General features: G+C 32.7%; 4 protein-coding genes and 1 long non-coding RNA gene across 9 annotated transcripts in view; 2 read left to right on the top strand and 3 right to left on the bottom strand.

Annotated features, from left to right (window-relative positions):
* Positions 1-6: 6 nt before the first annotated feature.
* Positions 7-3,141, bottom strand: LOC117158300 (uncharacterized). 2 transcript variants are annotated; one of them, XM_033337068.2, is made up of 6 exons: positions 2,778-3,141; positions 2,143-2,544; positions 1,846-2,050; positions 1,448-1,663; positions 1,111-1,370; positions 7-952 (listed from the first exon to the last, which is right to left on the bottom strand). In XM_033337068.2, exons 1-5 carry the CDS (start codon positions 2,845-2,847, stop codon positions 1,121-1,123), a joined length of 1,143 nt encoding a protein of 380 aa, XP_033192959.2. In that variant the 5' UTR covers positions 2,848-3,141; the 3' UTR covers positions 7-952; positions 1,111-1,120. The 2 variants fall into 2 exon arrangements, with proteins under 2 accessions (XP_033192959.2, XP_076478474.1); XM_076622359.1 differs by lacking the exon at positions 7-952 and having other exon boundaries at positions 1,001-1,370.
* A 122-nt stretch (positions 3,142-3,263) lies between these two features.
* Sgt1 (suppressor of G2 allele of skp1) lies at positions 3,264-4,792 on the top strand. 2 transcript variants are annotated; one of them, XM_033337072.2, is made up of 6 exons: positions 3,264-3,421; positions 3,485-3,595; positions 3,742-3,943; positions 4,023-4,222; positions 4,300-4,378; positions 4,494-4,792. In XM_033337072.2, exons 1-6 carry the CDS (start codon positions 3,380-3,382, stop codon positions 4,502-4,504), a joined length of 645 nt encoding a protein of 214 aa, XP_033192963.1. In that variant the 5' UTR covers positions 3,264-3,379; the 3' UTR covers positions 4,505-4,792. The 2 variants fall into 2 exon arrangements, with proteins under 2 accessions (XP_033192963.1, XP_033192962.1); XM_033337071.2 differs by having other exon boundaries at positions 4,300-4,583.
* Positions 4,300-6,605, bottom strand: LOC117158301 (mitochondrial potassium channel). 3 transcript variants are annotated; one of them, XM_076622361.1, is made up of 3 exons: positions 6,468-6,605; positions 5,678-6,007; positions 4,300-5,588 (listed from the first exon to the last, which is right to left on the bottom strand). In XM_076622361.1, exons 2-3 carry the CDS (start codon positions 5,840-5,842, stop codon positions 4,821-4,823), a joined length of 933 nt encoding a protein of 310 aa, XP_076478476.1. In that variant the 5' UTR covers positions 5,843-6,007; positions 6,468-6,605; the 3' UTR covers positions 4,300-4,820. The 3 variants fall into 3 exon arrangements, with proteins under 3 accessions (XP_076478476.1, XP_076478475.1, XP_033192960.2); XM_076622360.1 differs by lacking the exon at positions 6,468-6,605 and adding an exon at positions 6,139-6,271; XM_033337069.2 differs by lacking the exon at positions 6,468-6,605 and adding an exon at positions 6,078-6,218.
* Positions 6,540-9,299, top strand: LOC117158290 (S1 RNA-binding domain-containing protein 1). Its single transcript, XM_033337038.2, has 2 exons — positions 6,540-8,393; positions 8,478-9,299. Exons 1-2 carry the CDS (start codon positions 6,540-6,542, stop codon positions 9,249-9,251), a joined length of 2,628 nt encoding a protein of 875 aa, XP_033192929.2. The 3' UTR covers positions 9,252-9,299.
* Positions 9,241-11,662, bottom strand: part of LOC117158319 (uncharacterized) — a 62,004-nt gene continuing 59,582 nt past the window's right edge. The window contains exon 3 of the long non-coding RNA XR_004464391.2: positions 9,241-10,730. This is a non-coding gene — a long non-coding RNA (uncharacterized LOC117158319). The remainder of the gene's footprint in view (positions 10,731-11,662) is intronic.

Raw genomic sequence — 11,662 nt, 5'->3', positions numbered from 1 at the left:
TTTCGATTTTCAGAAATATTATCATAAACCTTTCATATTTTATTAGATTACCCTTTTTTTACATTCTGATGTATGATTCTTGCGTTTTTGTTGTTGTTTTGGCATTTGTTTATAAACTTCATGAAATTCTAATAATATTCTAATAATAATAATTACTGAGTAGCTACTAAAATTAATTTTTTAAAGATGCACTATGATTTATTTTATATAAAATTATAATTCATTTTCTTAAAAATAATTTTATGTAGTTTATCACATCTAAATAACATATAGGTCAAAGATGCACCAATGTTGATGCTACATACGGAACAAAAAATCCGATTCTTGTTTTCATCAAAAAATGTAACACGCTCGGTAGAACAGGGACAAACTTTCTAAGGTTTTCTCAGTGTGTATCGATTGTAGAAAGATTCCTCAGTACGTGGTAGGTGTCGATAAAATGAGGAAGGAAGAGAAGAGGTGAGATGCTCCACCGTGTGTGTACGACTATCGGGTGGTGGAGGTAAGAAAGAGAAGGAGTAGTTGAATCTGACTAATGGACGGCACAGAGTCGACGGAACGGTACGTGGAACAGTTAGACGACGACCCACATTACTGGGAGTTGCTCAGGGCCGGCCAACGTGCCAGTTTCTTCGACCTTACCCTCCGTTAATGCAAGCTAGATCTTCTAGGATCATATCAAAATCGTTTAATCATCAATTTAAATCCTTCCTCTACTTCCTTCTTCTCTAAAATGCCTATCGTTTATTCGAATGTAATTATCTTTCTACATCTTTTTTCATCCTCCTTTTTCAACTTAGGAACTTTCTTGCTTTTTACGCCGTTCGTCATTTGATCGCTAAAATTATTGATCTGCATTCTTCTTTCGAATTTTGGTAATTCATGTTGATTATTGACATTGGAATTCGTATTTTTGCAGGAGTTATGGAAATATTTTGGAAGAGTGAAAAAACTGTAACATGGAAAGTTTGAAGCATTAAAATAGTAAGAATGGTCGAACTATAATAAACGAATGTTTATTCAATTAAATATAAATTCGGTTTCGATTTATACAAAGTTAACAAATATGAAATTTAATTCATTTATAAAATAGCTATAGAAAATTTGTACCCATGTATAACTATTTCCTTTTTCCCTTTTTTACAACAGACACTGTTGCTGGCAATGGAACTTTTAGAGTAATAAGTTTCTTGTTCTCTTTGTTAGGTAAAGCACCAACAATTCTAGCAAGGTCTGTCATTTTTTTTAGACCCATACGATGACTGAATATGGTTGCAAATAATTCCAAATCTAATGTAAAGTTGTTAATTATCAGTGCTAAGATCATACAATGTATTACTCCCTTATCTTTTACACTGGTTGGCCTCATTCTATAAAATATTAAAAATTAATTATTGAATTATTAAACATTTTTATTATGTAATTATTATATGTCTGTTGCACATACCTCCCATGTTTGCTCTGAACACTGTACGTGTCTATTATATGCGAATTAATTTCTTGAGAAGCTGAACAAACTTCAATACCACGTTTTTTAGCATCCTTGATTGGCATATTTAACCAGGCTGCAACTGATTGAACATAAATCAACAGCGCAGCCTTTTTAAGATTATCTGGATCAGATTTCACATGATATAATGTCCGAGTGAAAAATTTTGAATTTCTGAAAAATAATGTATATATTAGTATATATTAGTATATAATAAGACATATAATATAATAAATAAATAATAATAAATAATAATTAATAATAATAGATAATAAGACATATAATAACAATAAATGTATATATTAGTATACAATACAATAATAAAGAAAGATAGTAATTTTTCAAAATAAACATACTCTTGTTTATTATTAGAATTGCCATTTAAAATTTCTGTAACACTATCGTACAAAGATTCCAATTTACTTTTTGGTACAATATCAAAAATATTATATACATCATTTACACTAGTTGCATCTCTATTACACTCTGGTAAAGTGGTATTTGTAATATACTCATTATCTGGCAATTGTATTGACAAGTCCATTCTGTCAATTTCAACATCTGTGATGAAAATAAATTTTAACTTTATTCTTAGCAAAATTAGCATGAGATTATGCGTATATCATAAAACATTTGCAAAGACAATTACTTACTAGATACAGTTTGTTCAAGTTGTTCTTTAACAGATTCTACATTCACTTTTAATCTTTCGTACTGCTCTGTTCTCCTTTTCACTTTCTTTGAACCAAACTGTTTGTTCAACTTAGCGATCTTTTCATCTTCTGCACCCTTATTATCTTCTACTGCAGGTTTTTCCAAAACTGGAGTCACTTGCCAACGTTCAACCTGAACCAATCTTACCTTCCCTGTCCTTCTGTTACGAAGAACAAGCATACTACGCATCAAATCTTGGCTCATATCTGGTTTATAGCCTCTATAAACAATCTGTCCATTTGACATAGCCAGCATCGTCTTCTTCTTGTTTTGATCGTAAAATAATCCACACGACATTTTTTTGGCTTCCTCATCCTTGAGCTCTCCATTTTGAAAATTAACTATAAAACAATTATAAAGGTTTTTCTCAAAATGAATACATGTAATATATGAATTATAAATTGACAAATCGAACAAGTTGTTTATCACTTGTAATTTAGAACTAAATCAACAAATGGCAATTACGATTATAAGAGTAGTATAATTTCACGATTCGATTATTTTTCAAAAAATAATTTACACACGAGTTGTTTCAAATATCGAAATACTTTTTAATGAATAAAAGTGCAATTACCAATGATTGGCTGAACTTTGGATGGTTCTATAATTACATCATCAATAATCGCCTTGAACGGTTCTTTCATTTTTATCAATCACTGTTTAACTTTAATTTTTATTTATGATTTTTAATCTCACATTTGTGTACATTAAATTTTGTAACACTAATAAAAACATTGAAGCGCCGCCGGAAGTTGGCTTCTTTTCATTTATCTCACAGGAAGTTCAACCATTTTGACTTAATTTCTAAGAGATCCATGGATCCAAATAAACTTATTTTAGAACACAACCATATCAATCAAATTACAGAATCACTTTACCGAAATTCTATTTCTTTCATTATATTCTCAAAAATATGAATTTGCATAATAATCTACAGTCTATTTATTACTATACATATAAAATCTAAAACAGATACAACAAAATCTTTTTCCGATTTTTCTAAACCGATAAGATGGTACACCTTATAGTTTGCTCTCTTTTATGATTAGCATCTCTTTTGTATTATATTCCTTGTCTATAGTATTCATATGAACTTTCGAGAAGTACGATATATGTGAATGTTGTGTTAAATTTCTTAATGGTCTGTCTTTGATATTTTAGAGAAGAATCGATCTAATGGGTAACGAAGAAACTCCAACAGCAGTGAATAATGATGAAGTAAGAAATGTGGTTAATACATCAATACTGTACACGTAACATAAAAATTTTTAACATTTACAGATGCCAGTTCCAAAAATAAGGCACGATTGGTATCAAACAGAAAGTCATGTTATAGTTCCGATTCTTGCGAAAAGTGCACAAAATGTCAAAGTTGTTTACGAGAAGAATACGGTAATTATTACATTTGTAAAAGTGTAAGATATATATAATGTTTTTTCAACTAGTGCATTTTGCATTTTTGTCGGTTATATTTACGTGAAAGTAGTTATCGTTTGGTTGAATATCAGTTGTATATTTTATTCTTTGTTTGGTCTTAGTTGAGTGTGTCTGCCCAGTTACCATCAGGCAATGAATATAGCTTGGAGTTAGATTTAGCTCATGCAATAATACCAGATCAATGCACATACAAAGTTGATCCATCTAAAATAGAAATTAAATTGAAAAAACAAGATGGAATTACATGGTCTGCTTTGGAAGGAAATCCTGTTGCACAAAATACAGTACAACCCATACCTCAAGGTAAACCAAAGATCCAAATATTATGTGTAAACAGAACCTGCTCTGAATTGTCATATTAAAATGACTTAAATTTTTTAAGAAATTTTGCATGCTGGAAATCAACCACCAGAGAATCCTGGAACTACCAAAAAGACACGGGATTGGAATAAAGTAGAGAAAGAGATTGAGAAACAAGAAGCAGAAGAAAAGCCTGTAGGAGAAGCTGCTCTTTATGCTTTATTCCAACAGATATATGGTAGTGGATCTGATGAAGTTAGACGTGCAATGAATAAATCTTTTGTGAGTATTTCTTTTCAAAAAGCGCTTGACAAATACGTTGTATTGATTTTAACACTGTAATATTTCTACATATATAGCAAGAGTCTGGTGGTACAGTGTTAAGCACAAATTGGTCAGAAGTGAGCAAAGGAAAAGTTGAAGTAAAGCTACCAGATGGTATGGAATGGAAATCCTGGAATACATAAAATAATTCAGATAATTAAAATTTAAATTGCTTAATATTTGACACATAACAATTTCATTTTATTTTTAATGAAATCATTTATTGCAGATAAAAATTAGTTAAACGATTGTCCATATAAGAATATCACATTGTATTTGTCCAGTTTATCAAATATATATGTGTATTTTTCTGAGAAAAGTATAGCCTTGGTTTCTTATACAAAAAACAATGCAACTAAACAACATGATAACAAAATACTACAAAACATCATACAATATATCGAATTAAATGCATATATTAATGTATTTTTTATTTCATTATATAATTATATACATGTATTATACATTTATTTATAAAACATTGATAAACGAATAAATCTCTGTTACTAAAAAATTATTTAAAATAAATTCATTACTATGAATTGAAAAGTAACCTTTAACCAATTACCGATCTCAGTATATATATGCCAACAATACATGCCCCAAATACAACACAAGCTCTTTGCAATTCTGTAATATTACTATTATCTAATTCTTCATTAACCGTGACTACTTTTGGTTCACTATTTTTTTCTATTGTTTTACGAATTGTATTTAAACTATTTTCTAATGATACAAAACTATTTCTGAGCACATTTTCATTCTTTTCTTGTGCTTCAGATAGAATGTTTTGAATATTTGCTACCCTTATATTGTTATATATTATCGAAGCTACCAATGATATGATTGCTAATAGAGCAGATGCAACAATAGATAAGTATTTATGCTTTTGAGCATTCATTGTTTGACTATCATGATATTCTTTAATAGCTGTTGCTAATAATGTGAAATGTTCTTTTTCCTCTTTCTCTAACAAATTAAGCTCCGTCATAATCTTTGCTTGATCTTGAAGATTTTTGTTTTCCACTATTGTCAATTGTACATACTTTGGATCATCCCTCTTAATTTGAATAAGTTCTGAATATACTTCCTTTAATTTATCATTTATTAACATTGCTTCACGATTCAATTGTCTCCTCTCATCTTGACATTTGAACAACTTGTCTTGCGCAAAGATTACTTGTTGTTTGGCTATTTCAACCTTGTCCAAACCTGTTATTTGTTGATACCATTGCCACCATTTTACAACTTTCTTTGGTAATGGACTTGGTGCTAATTGTGGTCCATTTACATTTTGAATTATTGTTAAATCATTACTGATTTGCTGGAGTAAATAAATTTAAATGATTTATATTTAAACATACGTACATTATAATTTTTTATATTTATTGATGAATAGATGAAATGTAATACCTTTGCAAGAACATCATACTTTGCAGCAACTGCACTTTGTATATTGTTCAACTTTTCTTGTGCCTTTCCAGTGACGCTACTAATTCTTGTAGTTGCATTAAACAGTTGATGTTTATTTATTTCGTTGTTTAATACTTTGATGAACGATCGAAATTTTTCTGCCATAATATATTGTTTATATATTTGAATCGTATAAAAATTTACAATATCAAAATACGTAGCTGTATTCCGGTATTATTGCACATTATTATGTTTATTTTAATTCCTATGTTTTTAATATTACAGAAGCGTAAATCATCCTTTGAGACAAATCATTATTAAGTAAAGTACCTTAAAAAAAAATAACTATCAAATTTTTATAAATATGAAGATTTTAGCTACGTATGTAAAGCAAAATCACCTGAAATATATGAAGAAATCTTATACTAAATCTGTATGAAATATAATAATTGAAAAATTACAAAAGTTATTCATTATAATTTCATAATCTCATCCGTAATTTTTGTATAATCTCGAAAAATATTGAGAATTTTTCGATTACACGAACTCGTCAAGCGCCTTAACTTAAGGCACATTTTCAAAGGTTAGTCGGAAGATATACTTGAACTTGTTCGGAAAATTCTATTGATTATTACGATTATTAAGTAGAGTTACAGCAATTTTCTAGTTTTTTTATGACAATCTTATTCGTAGTTAAGTAAGAGATTAAGAGAAATTATATAACATATATGTGTATAAATATGTTTTGTACATTTAATAATTAACCTAGAATTTTTTAATTTATAATTACCGAAGTTTATGGACGAATCTTCATGTTCTTAAGTAGTTAGATATTTGTACTTTACTTGTAAAAAACACTACAATGAAAAGGAGCATACGACAAGTGTCTCGAGCAAGTAAAATAATTATTTCTTCAAGTGATTCTGAGGGTGAACCTGCAGATGTTTCAAGTGATGAAAATTATGTTCCCACGAAAGCACCTCAGAAAAAGAGGAAGACAATTACAAATAGTACCAAGAGAACCGTTTCATTAAGTAAAAATAGTGAACAAATAGTAACAAAACTTGGAAGAAAAAAAATAAAAACAGAACTTATAGATAACACAAATGAATCAGTAGATTTGAATAAAAAGACACAAAATAAAAATGCAAAGATGAAAAAAGAAGAACTACAAAATTCTGATGCAGGAAATATTAAACAAATATTAAAAGATATATCTCTAAAATCTACAGAATTGAAAGAATGGACTGTTGAAGATTATGTTAGCGAAGTGAACAATATTGAACAACATATAGTAGAAAATGTTATAAAGCTTTTTAATAATGACAATACAATCCCATTTATTGCAAGATATAGGAGGGATATGACTGGTGGCATGGAGCCAGATAAGCTAAGAGCACTGAAAGAAAGTCTTGATCATGCTAAAGTTATCAAACAACGTGCTAATACTATATTGAAGTCTATTGATAAATTAGGACAGTGGTCTCCTGCTATGCATTCTGCTGTTGTATCTGCCAAATCTTTAGACGACTTAGAACATATATATTCTTTTTTTAAGCCGGCATCTAAGCAAACTTTAGCAGAAAGAGCAAAAGAGCTAGGTTTGGGATCTGTAAGTGATTTTGTGTTACAGGGTCAGGCACTACCTCCATTATCTTCTTTTATCGATTCCACTAAAGATGGATTAAAAACTGAGCAACAGATTATAGATGGAATTGTACATATTATAGCAGATATTATAAATAAGAATAAAACTGTATTCGATAAAGTCAAAGAGCTTCAAAACAAATCTGCGATAAAAATCCAGATTACAGAATGTAAAACTAATAGTAAATCTGAAGATAGTAAAGAAAAGGATGCTCAGAGAAAGTATGAAACGTATTATGACTTTAGTGCAAACACAAAATACATTAAACCTCATCAGATATTGGCTATTAATCGTGGGGAAGCGCAAAAATTTCTTACTGTAAAAATGACCATTCCTGACTTTTTCGAAAATGGATTTAAAGCACACTGTTATAAACAATATAACGCAGCTATCACAGCATCTAAATTACATTCTAAATTATTAAACGACAGTATTAACTATGCTTATAAAAAGCTGATAAAACCCTTAGTAGTACGTAGAGTGAGAAGCGAAATGAAACAAAAAGCAGAGACAGCATCTATAGAAGTTTTCGTAACTAACGTTAAACAGTTGCTTCTTACTCCACCTGTACGAGGAAAGATCATACTTGCTATAGATCCAGGATTTTCGCACGGTTGTAAATTAGCGGCAATCTCTGAACAGGGTGATGTACTTGAAACAGATGTAATTTATCCACACACAAAGGGGAAAAAATCTTATAATGAATCAGCCGATGTTTTGGTAGCTTTAGTGACGAAATATAAGGCTACAATTTTAGCGTTGGGCAATGCTACAGCTTGTAGAGAAACTGAAATGTTTCTAAACAAGTTAATTAAGTCCAATGCATTCGGATCGATCGAGGTTTCGTACACGATAGTTGACGAAGCCGGAGCATCGATTTACAGCTGTGGTCCCGAAGCAAAATCCGAGTTCCCGGACCTCGACACGAATTTAATCTCTGCTATTTCTATAGCGAGACGTCTACAAGATCCACTCGCTGAATTAGTAAAAGTAGAACCTAAACATTTAGGTGTGGGAATGTATCAGCATGATCTACCAGAGAAGCAATTGTTAGCGGCATTAAATGAGGTGAATATAAAATCCAATAGCTTTAAGATTCAAGATGAAGTAATTAATTGACAAATTCAATAACAACTATAAAAATGACTACAGGTTGTTTCAGAGGTTGTGAGCTTTGTAGGCGTGGATGTGAACACTGCATCTCAGTGTCTTTTAAGAAGAGTTGCAGGTTTGAATGCATCCAGGGCAAACAACATTATAGAATGGAGATCCGAATTTGGACCGTTTAAAAATAGGCAACAATTACTGGATGTGAAAGGAATTGGGAACAAGGTGTTCGAACAATGTGCTGGCTTCATTAGGATATTGCCAGAGACTTCGATGAATGATAATTCTGAGAAACGCAAGCCTGCTAAGAAGTCTAAGCAGACATATAACTTATTAGATCAATCCTGGATCCATCCTGAATCGTACAAAATAGCCGAACGTTTCTTGAAATATTGCAATTGTAACTTGGAGAATTTCGGAACTACGGAGTTCATCGAAAAAGTAAAATCGTGTGCTGACGAAGGGCTCGCTGGTTTGGCCCAGAAGCTTGATACTAACGAGACGACTATGGAGGTGATAGTCAAAGGCTTATCTATGAAGAAGGACGAGGATATACGATTAAAGACTCGTACTCCTCTTTTTCGAAAGAGTTTGCTCAGTATTAATGATTTGAGCGCGGGGATAACAGTCACGGGTGCGATACGAAACATTACACACTTTGGAGTGTTTGTGGATATAGGAGCGGGTAGTGACGGGCTTATACCAACGAAATGGTTAAAGAATTCGGTAGTTTCGATAGGTCAGCGTGTAGAGGTGAAAGTACTTTCAGTAGATGTTGACCGCAAAAGAATTGGCTTAGAATTAATTAACGTATTATAATATTTAATTTATTATGAATATAAGAATAAATTCTAATTTTTTACACAAGGGTCTTTATTTTTCCCAAATGATGAAACGTGTCACCCAATGGATCTTTTGTTGGACTAGGCACAGAGAATGAAATATATCCGGTGTACATCTGTAATTCACCCTTTTTTCTCTCGTAAAGTAAGAACTGTTGAGAACTCTATGAATAAACATAAACGCGGAATACACGTGGAATAGCATTTGCATATTTCACGCACCACTTATTTCGGGTTAATGACGGATAATAAATTGTCCCTTAATTTTGGTAGATAGAACAGTCTGTGCTTTTATACAATACTTAACTTACCACTATGCTTCAAACCGATATTTTATTTATAATACTCTAAATAGGTAATGCGATTGATTGTAACGACCCAGGGAATCTTAAGTGCGGCAATACTTCACGAAATATGTAGCTGGAATCGAGCTACAAATTTCGAATACAGAGAAGGAACAGAATCTATTCCGTGAGTTGAGAAGTGGCAGAGACGAATTCTGAACACGTCCCGAGGTGTCTCTCCCTAAGGAAGGCAGTTCGAGGTTGCGCGATGGTCAGATGTTACACTGCATCGGATGCTGCAGCGAGAAGTCACAGACGCGCTCTCAGATGTGCAATCCTTCGATGTCAATTGGTTAAATTATTTTCGTTTCATTTTACGTCTATCTTTTCACTTGAGAAGATAGAAATTGATCATAAAGTTACGATAGATCACAAAATTATCCAGAGAATTTTTTGTTATCTCATTTTATAATTTCATATTTATTTATCAATTCTACCACGTTTAATCGATCATACGATTAATTCTTAGTTAAAACACAGCACGAGCATTCGCGCATACAACTTAACGAGACGCAATTCGACATTGTCTCGTGCCACATTCTTACGTACTAGACGCAACACGCTAACACGATCATCCCCTTCGTTCGTCCCATTTCCTTACTTTTCCTATGCATGTTACTTTTCCTACACGTTACTACTCGGCTACATATAATTTTCAGATAATAACACCGCTCCAGACAAGTACGAGAAGATTTGAAACGAACGAAACCTAAAAATCTCTGATCCCGTCACACACACGCACACACACACACACACACACACACACACAAAAGAAGAAAAAAGAAAGAAAGAAGACAACGAAAATGCGCGTGAAATTAAAAGTAACTGCCATTGTTTAAATCATTGTAAAAATTTCAGCGAGTTTCTAACGGGTATCGTTACCGTGGATAAATGCAAATATTATCCACGATTTTTACAAGAATCTAGCCGCGTTAGTTCCAATTAAAACTAATCCCCTTATTCTTTGTCCAGGCGACGCGGGCTCCGTTCTTTTCTGCTGCTCCTCGATTCTTCGTGTCTGTCTCCCTTCCTCTTCTTCCTTTCTCGTAGACGATTTTTCGCCTGGAACATGCTGAGGCTCGAGTATCCAGTCAGCGATGGAATCTGAAACACTTGGGATATCGTTTAGGTGCGAGGAAAAATTCGAATCACTGCGAACGTGATTCTAACTCTTGAAAGTTTCGATAAGTACCGCAAGTATCGATAAGCTCGAAAGTCTTGAAAGATTCGACAGATTTTGATAGCTTGGTAAGCTGTCAATGTTTTAACAGGCATTTTTAATTTATACGTTTTCGTTCAAGCGGTGCATCGAGCATAAAGCGTTTATGAAAGCCCATAGCGTTCGATTTATGACAAACACGTTTACATTCACCGATATTCACGACAGTATTCATCGATGACAGGACTTTTTACGTTATTTCGTAACGATTGAGTCGATCAACCAACAAATTTCGAATAGCTGGGAACAGTATAAAATGAACAAAGTGCTGTACAACGATTGATCGTAATTAATGTAACATTTTACAAAAATGAAATATCGTTGCTCATAGGCAAAGTTAAAAAATATCGCCTGACAGTCTACGTGTTATAATTATTAGCCTTAGCTAGCCATTAGTAATAATAAATAATACACAAGTAAGCAAACGTGGAATATGTAGGTGTCAAGAAATTACAGTTAACCCAGCGTTTGCAGTTCCCAGAAGACGTTTGACTCTTCAGCTGTGCGCTGGATTTTCCTACTTTTCTCTACGAGATCGAGAACGAAACTTACATTTTGTACATGTTCATCGCGAGGATCGCGCGGTAATAACGTGGCTCGTCGAAATTAACAGAACACGCAGCGCGAGACTACGGCGTGGCCCTCGGCTGCAGCATTAAACGTTTCACGATCATTTGATCTTGCCAACGATCCTTACGCTTCTTGGCGACACACCATCGTATCCAGCTTGCGTTTCCGCGTTGATTCCGCCGCGATGACGCGTCTAGAGTGGCGGAAGGTTGCGAGCTTTTAATTTGTCGATAACACGGCGAGGCTCGAGAGAGA

This window comes from Bombus vancouverensis, chromosome 10, assembly GCF_051014615.1.
Source record: "Bombus vancouverensis nearcticus chromosome 10, iyBomVanc1_principal, whole genome shotgun sequence".
Lineage (NCBI taxonomy): Eukaryota > Metazoa > Arthropoda > Insecta > Hymenoptera > Apidae > Bombus > Bombus vancouverensis.
The sequence above is the reverse complement of the archived record's forward strand: the minus strand, read 5'-3'. Positions and strand labels throughout refer to the sequence as shown.

What these genes read in the sequence shown, in the direction of transcription:
- LOC117158300 (XM_033337068.2), bottom strand. Translation starts at nt 2,847, where the DNA reads ATGAAAGAACCGTTCAAGGCGATTATTGATGATGTAATTATAGAACCA. An exon ending in AATTCTAATAATAAACAAGA is followed by an intron (nt 1,664 to 1,845) that starts GTATGTTTATTT and finishes ATTATTTTTCAG; the next exon opens with AAATTCAAAATTTTTCACTC. An exon ending in GTTCAGAGCAAACATGGGAG is followed by an intron (nt 1,371 to 1,447) that starts GTATGTGCAACA and finishes AATATTTTATAG; the next exon opens with AATGAGGCCAACCAGTGTAA.
- Sgt1 (XM_033337071.2), top strand. Translation starts at nt 3,380, where the DNA reads ATGGGTAACGAAGAAACTCCAACAGCAGTGAATAATGATGAA. An exon ending in TTGTTTACGAGAAGAATACG is followed by an intron (nt 3,596 to 3,741) that starts GTAATTATTACA and finishes GTTTGGTCTTAG; the next exon opens with TTGAGTGTGTCTGCCCAGTT. An exon ending in AGTACAACCCATACCTCAAG is followed by an intron (nt 3,944 to 4,022) that starts GTAAACCAAAGA and finishes AAATTTTTTAAG; the next exon opens with AAATTTTGCATGCTGGAAAT.
- LOC117158301 (XM_076622361.1), bottom strand. Translation starts at nt 5,842, where the DNA reads ATGGCAGAAAAATTTCGATCGTTCATCAAAGTATTAAACAACGAAATA. An exon ending in AGTATGATGTTCTTGCAAAG is followed by an intron (nt 5,589 to 5,677) that starts GTATTACATTTC and finishes TATTTACTCCAG; the next exon opens with CAAATCAGTAATGATTTAAC.
- LOC117158290 (XM_033337038.2), top strand. Translation starts at nt 6,540, where the DNA reads ATGAAAAGGAGCATACGACAAGTGTCTCGAGCAAGTAAAATAATTATT. An exon ending in TGTTAGCGGCATTAAATGAG is followed by an intron (nt 8,394 to 8,477) that starts GTGAATATAAAA and finishes AAATGACTACAG; the next exon opens with GTTGTTTCAGAGGTTGTGAG.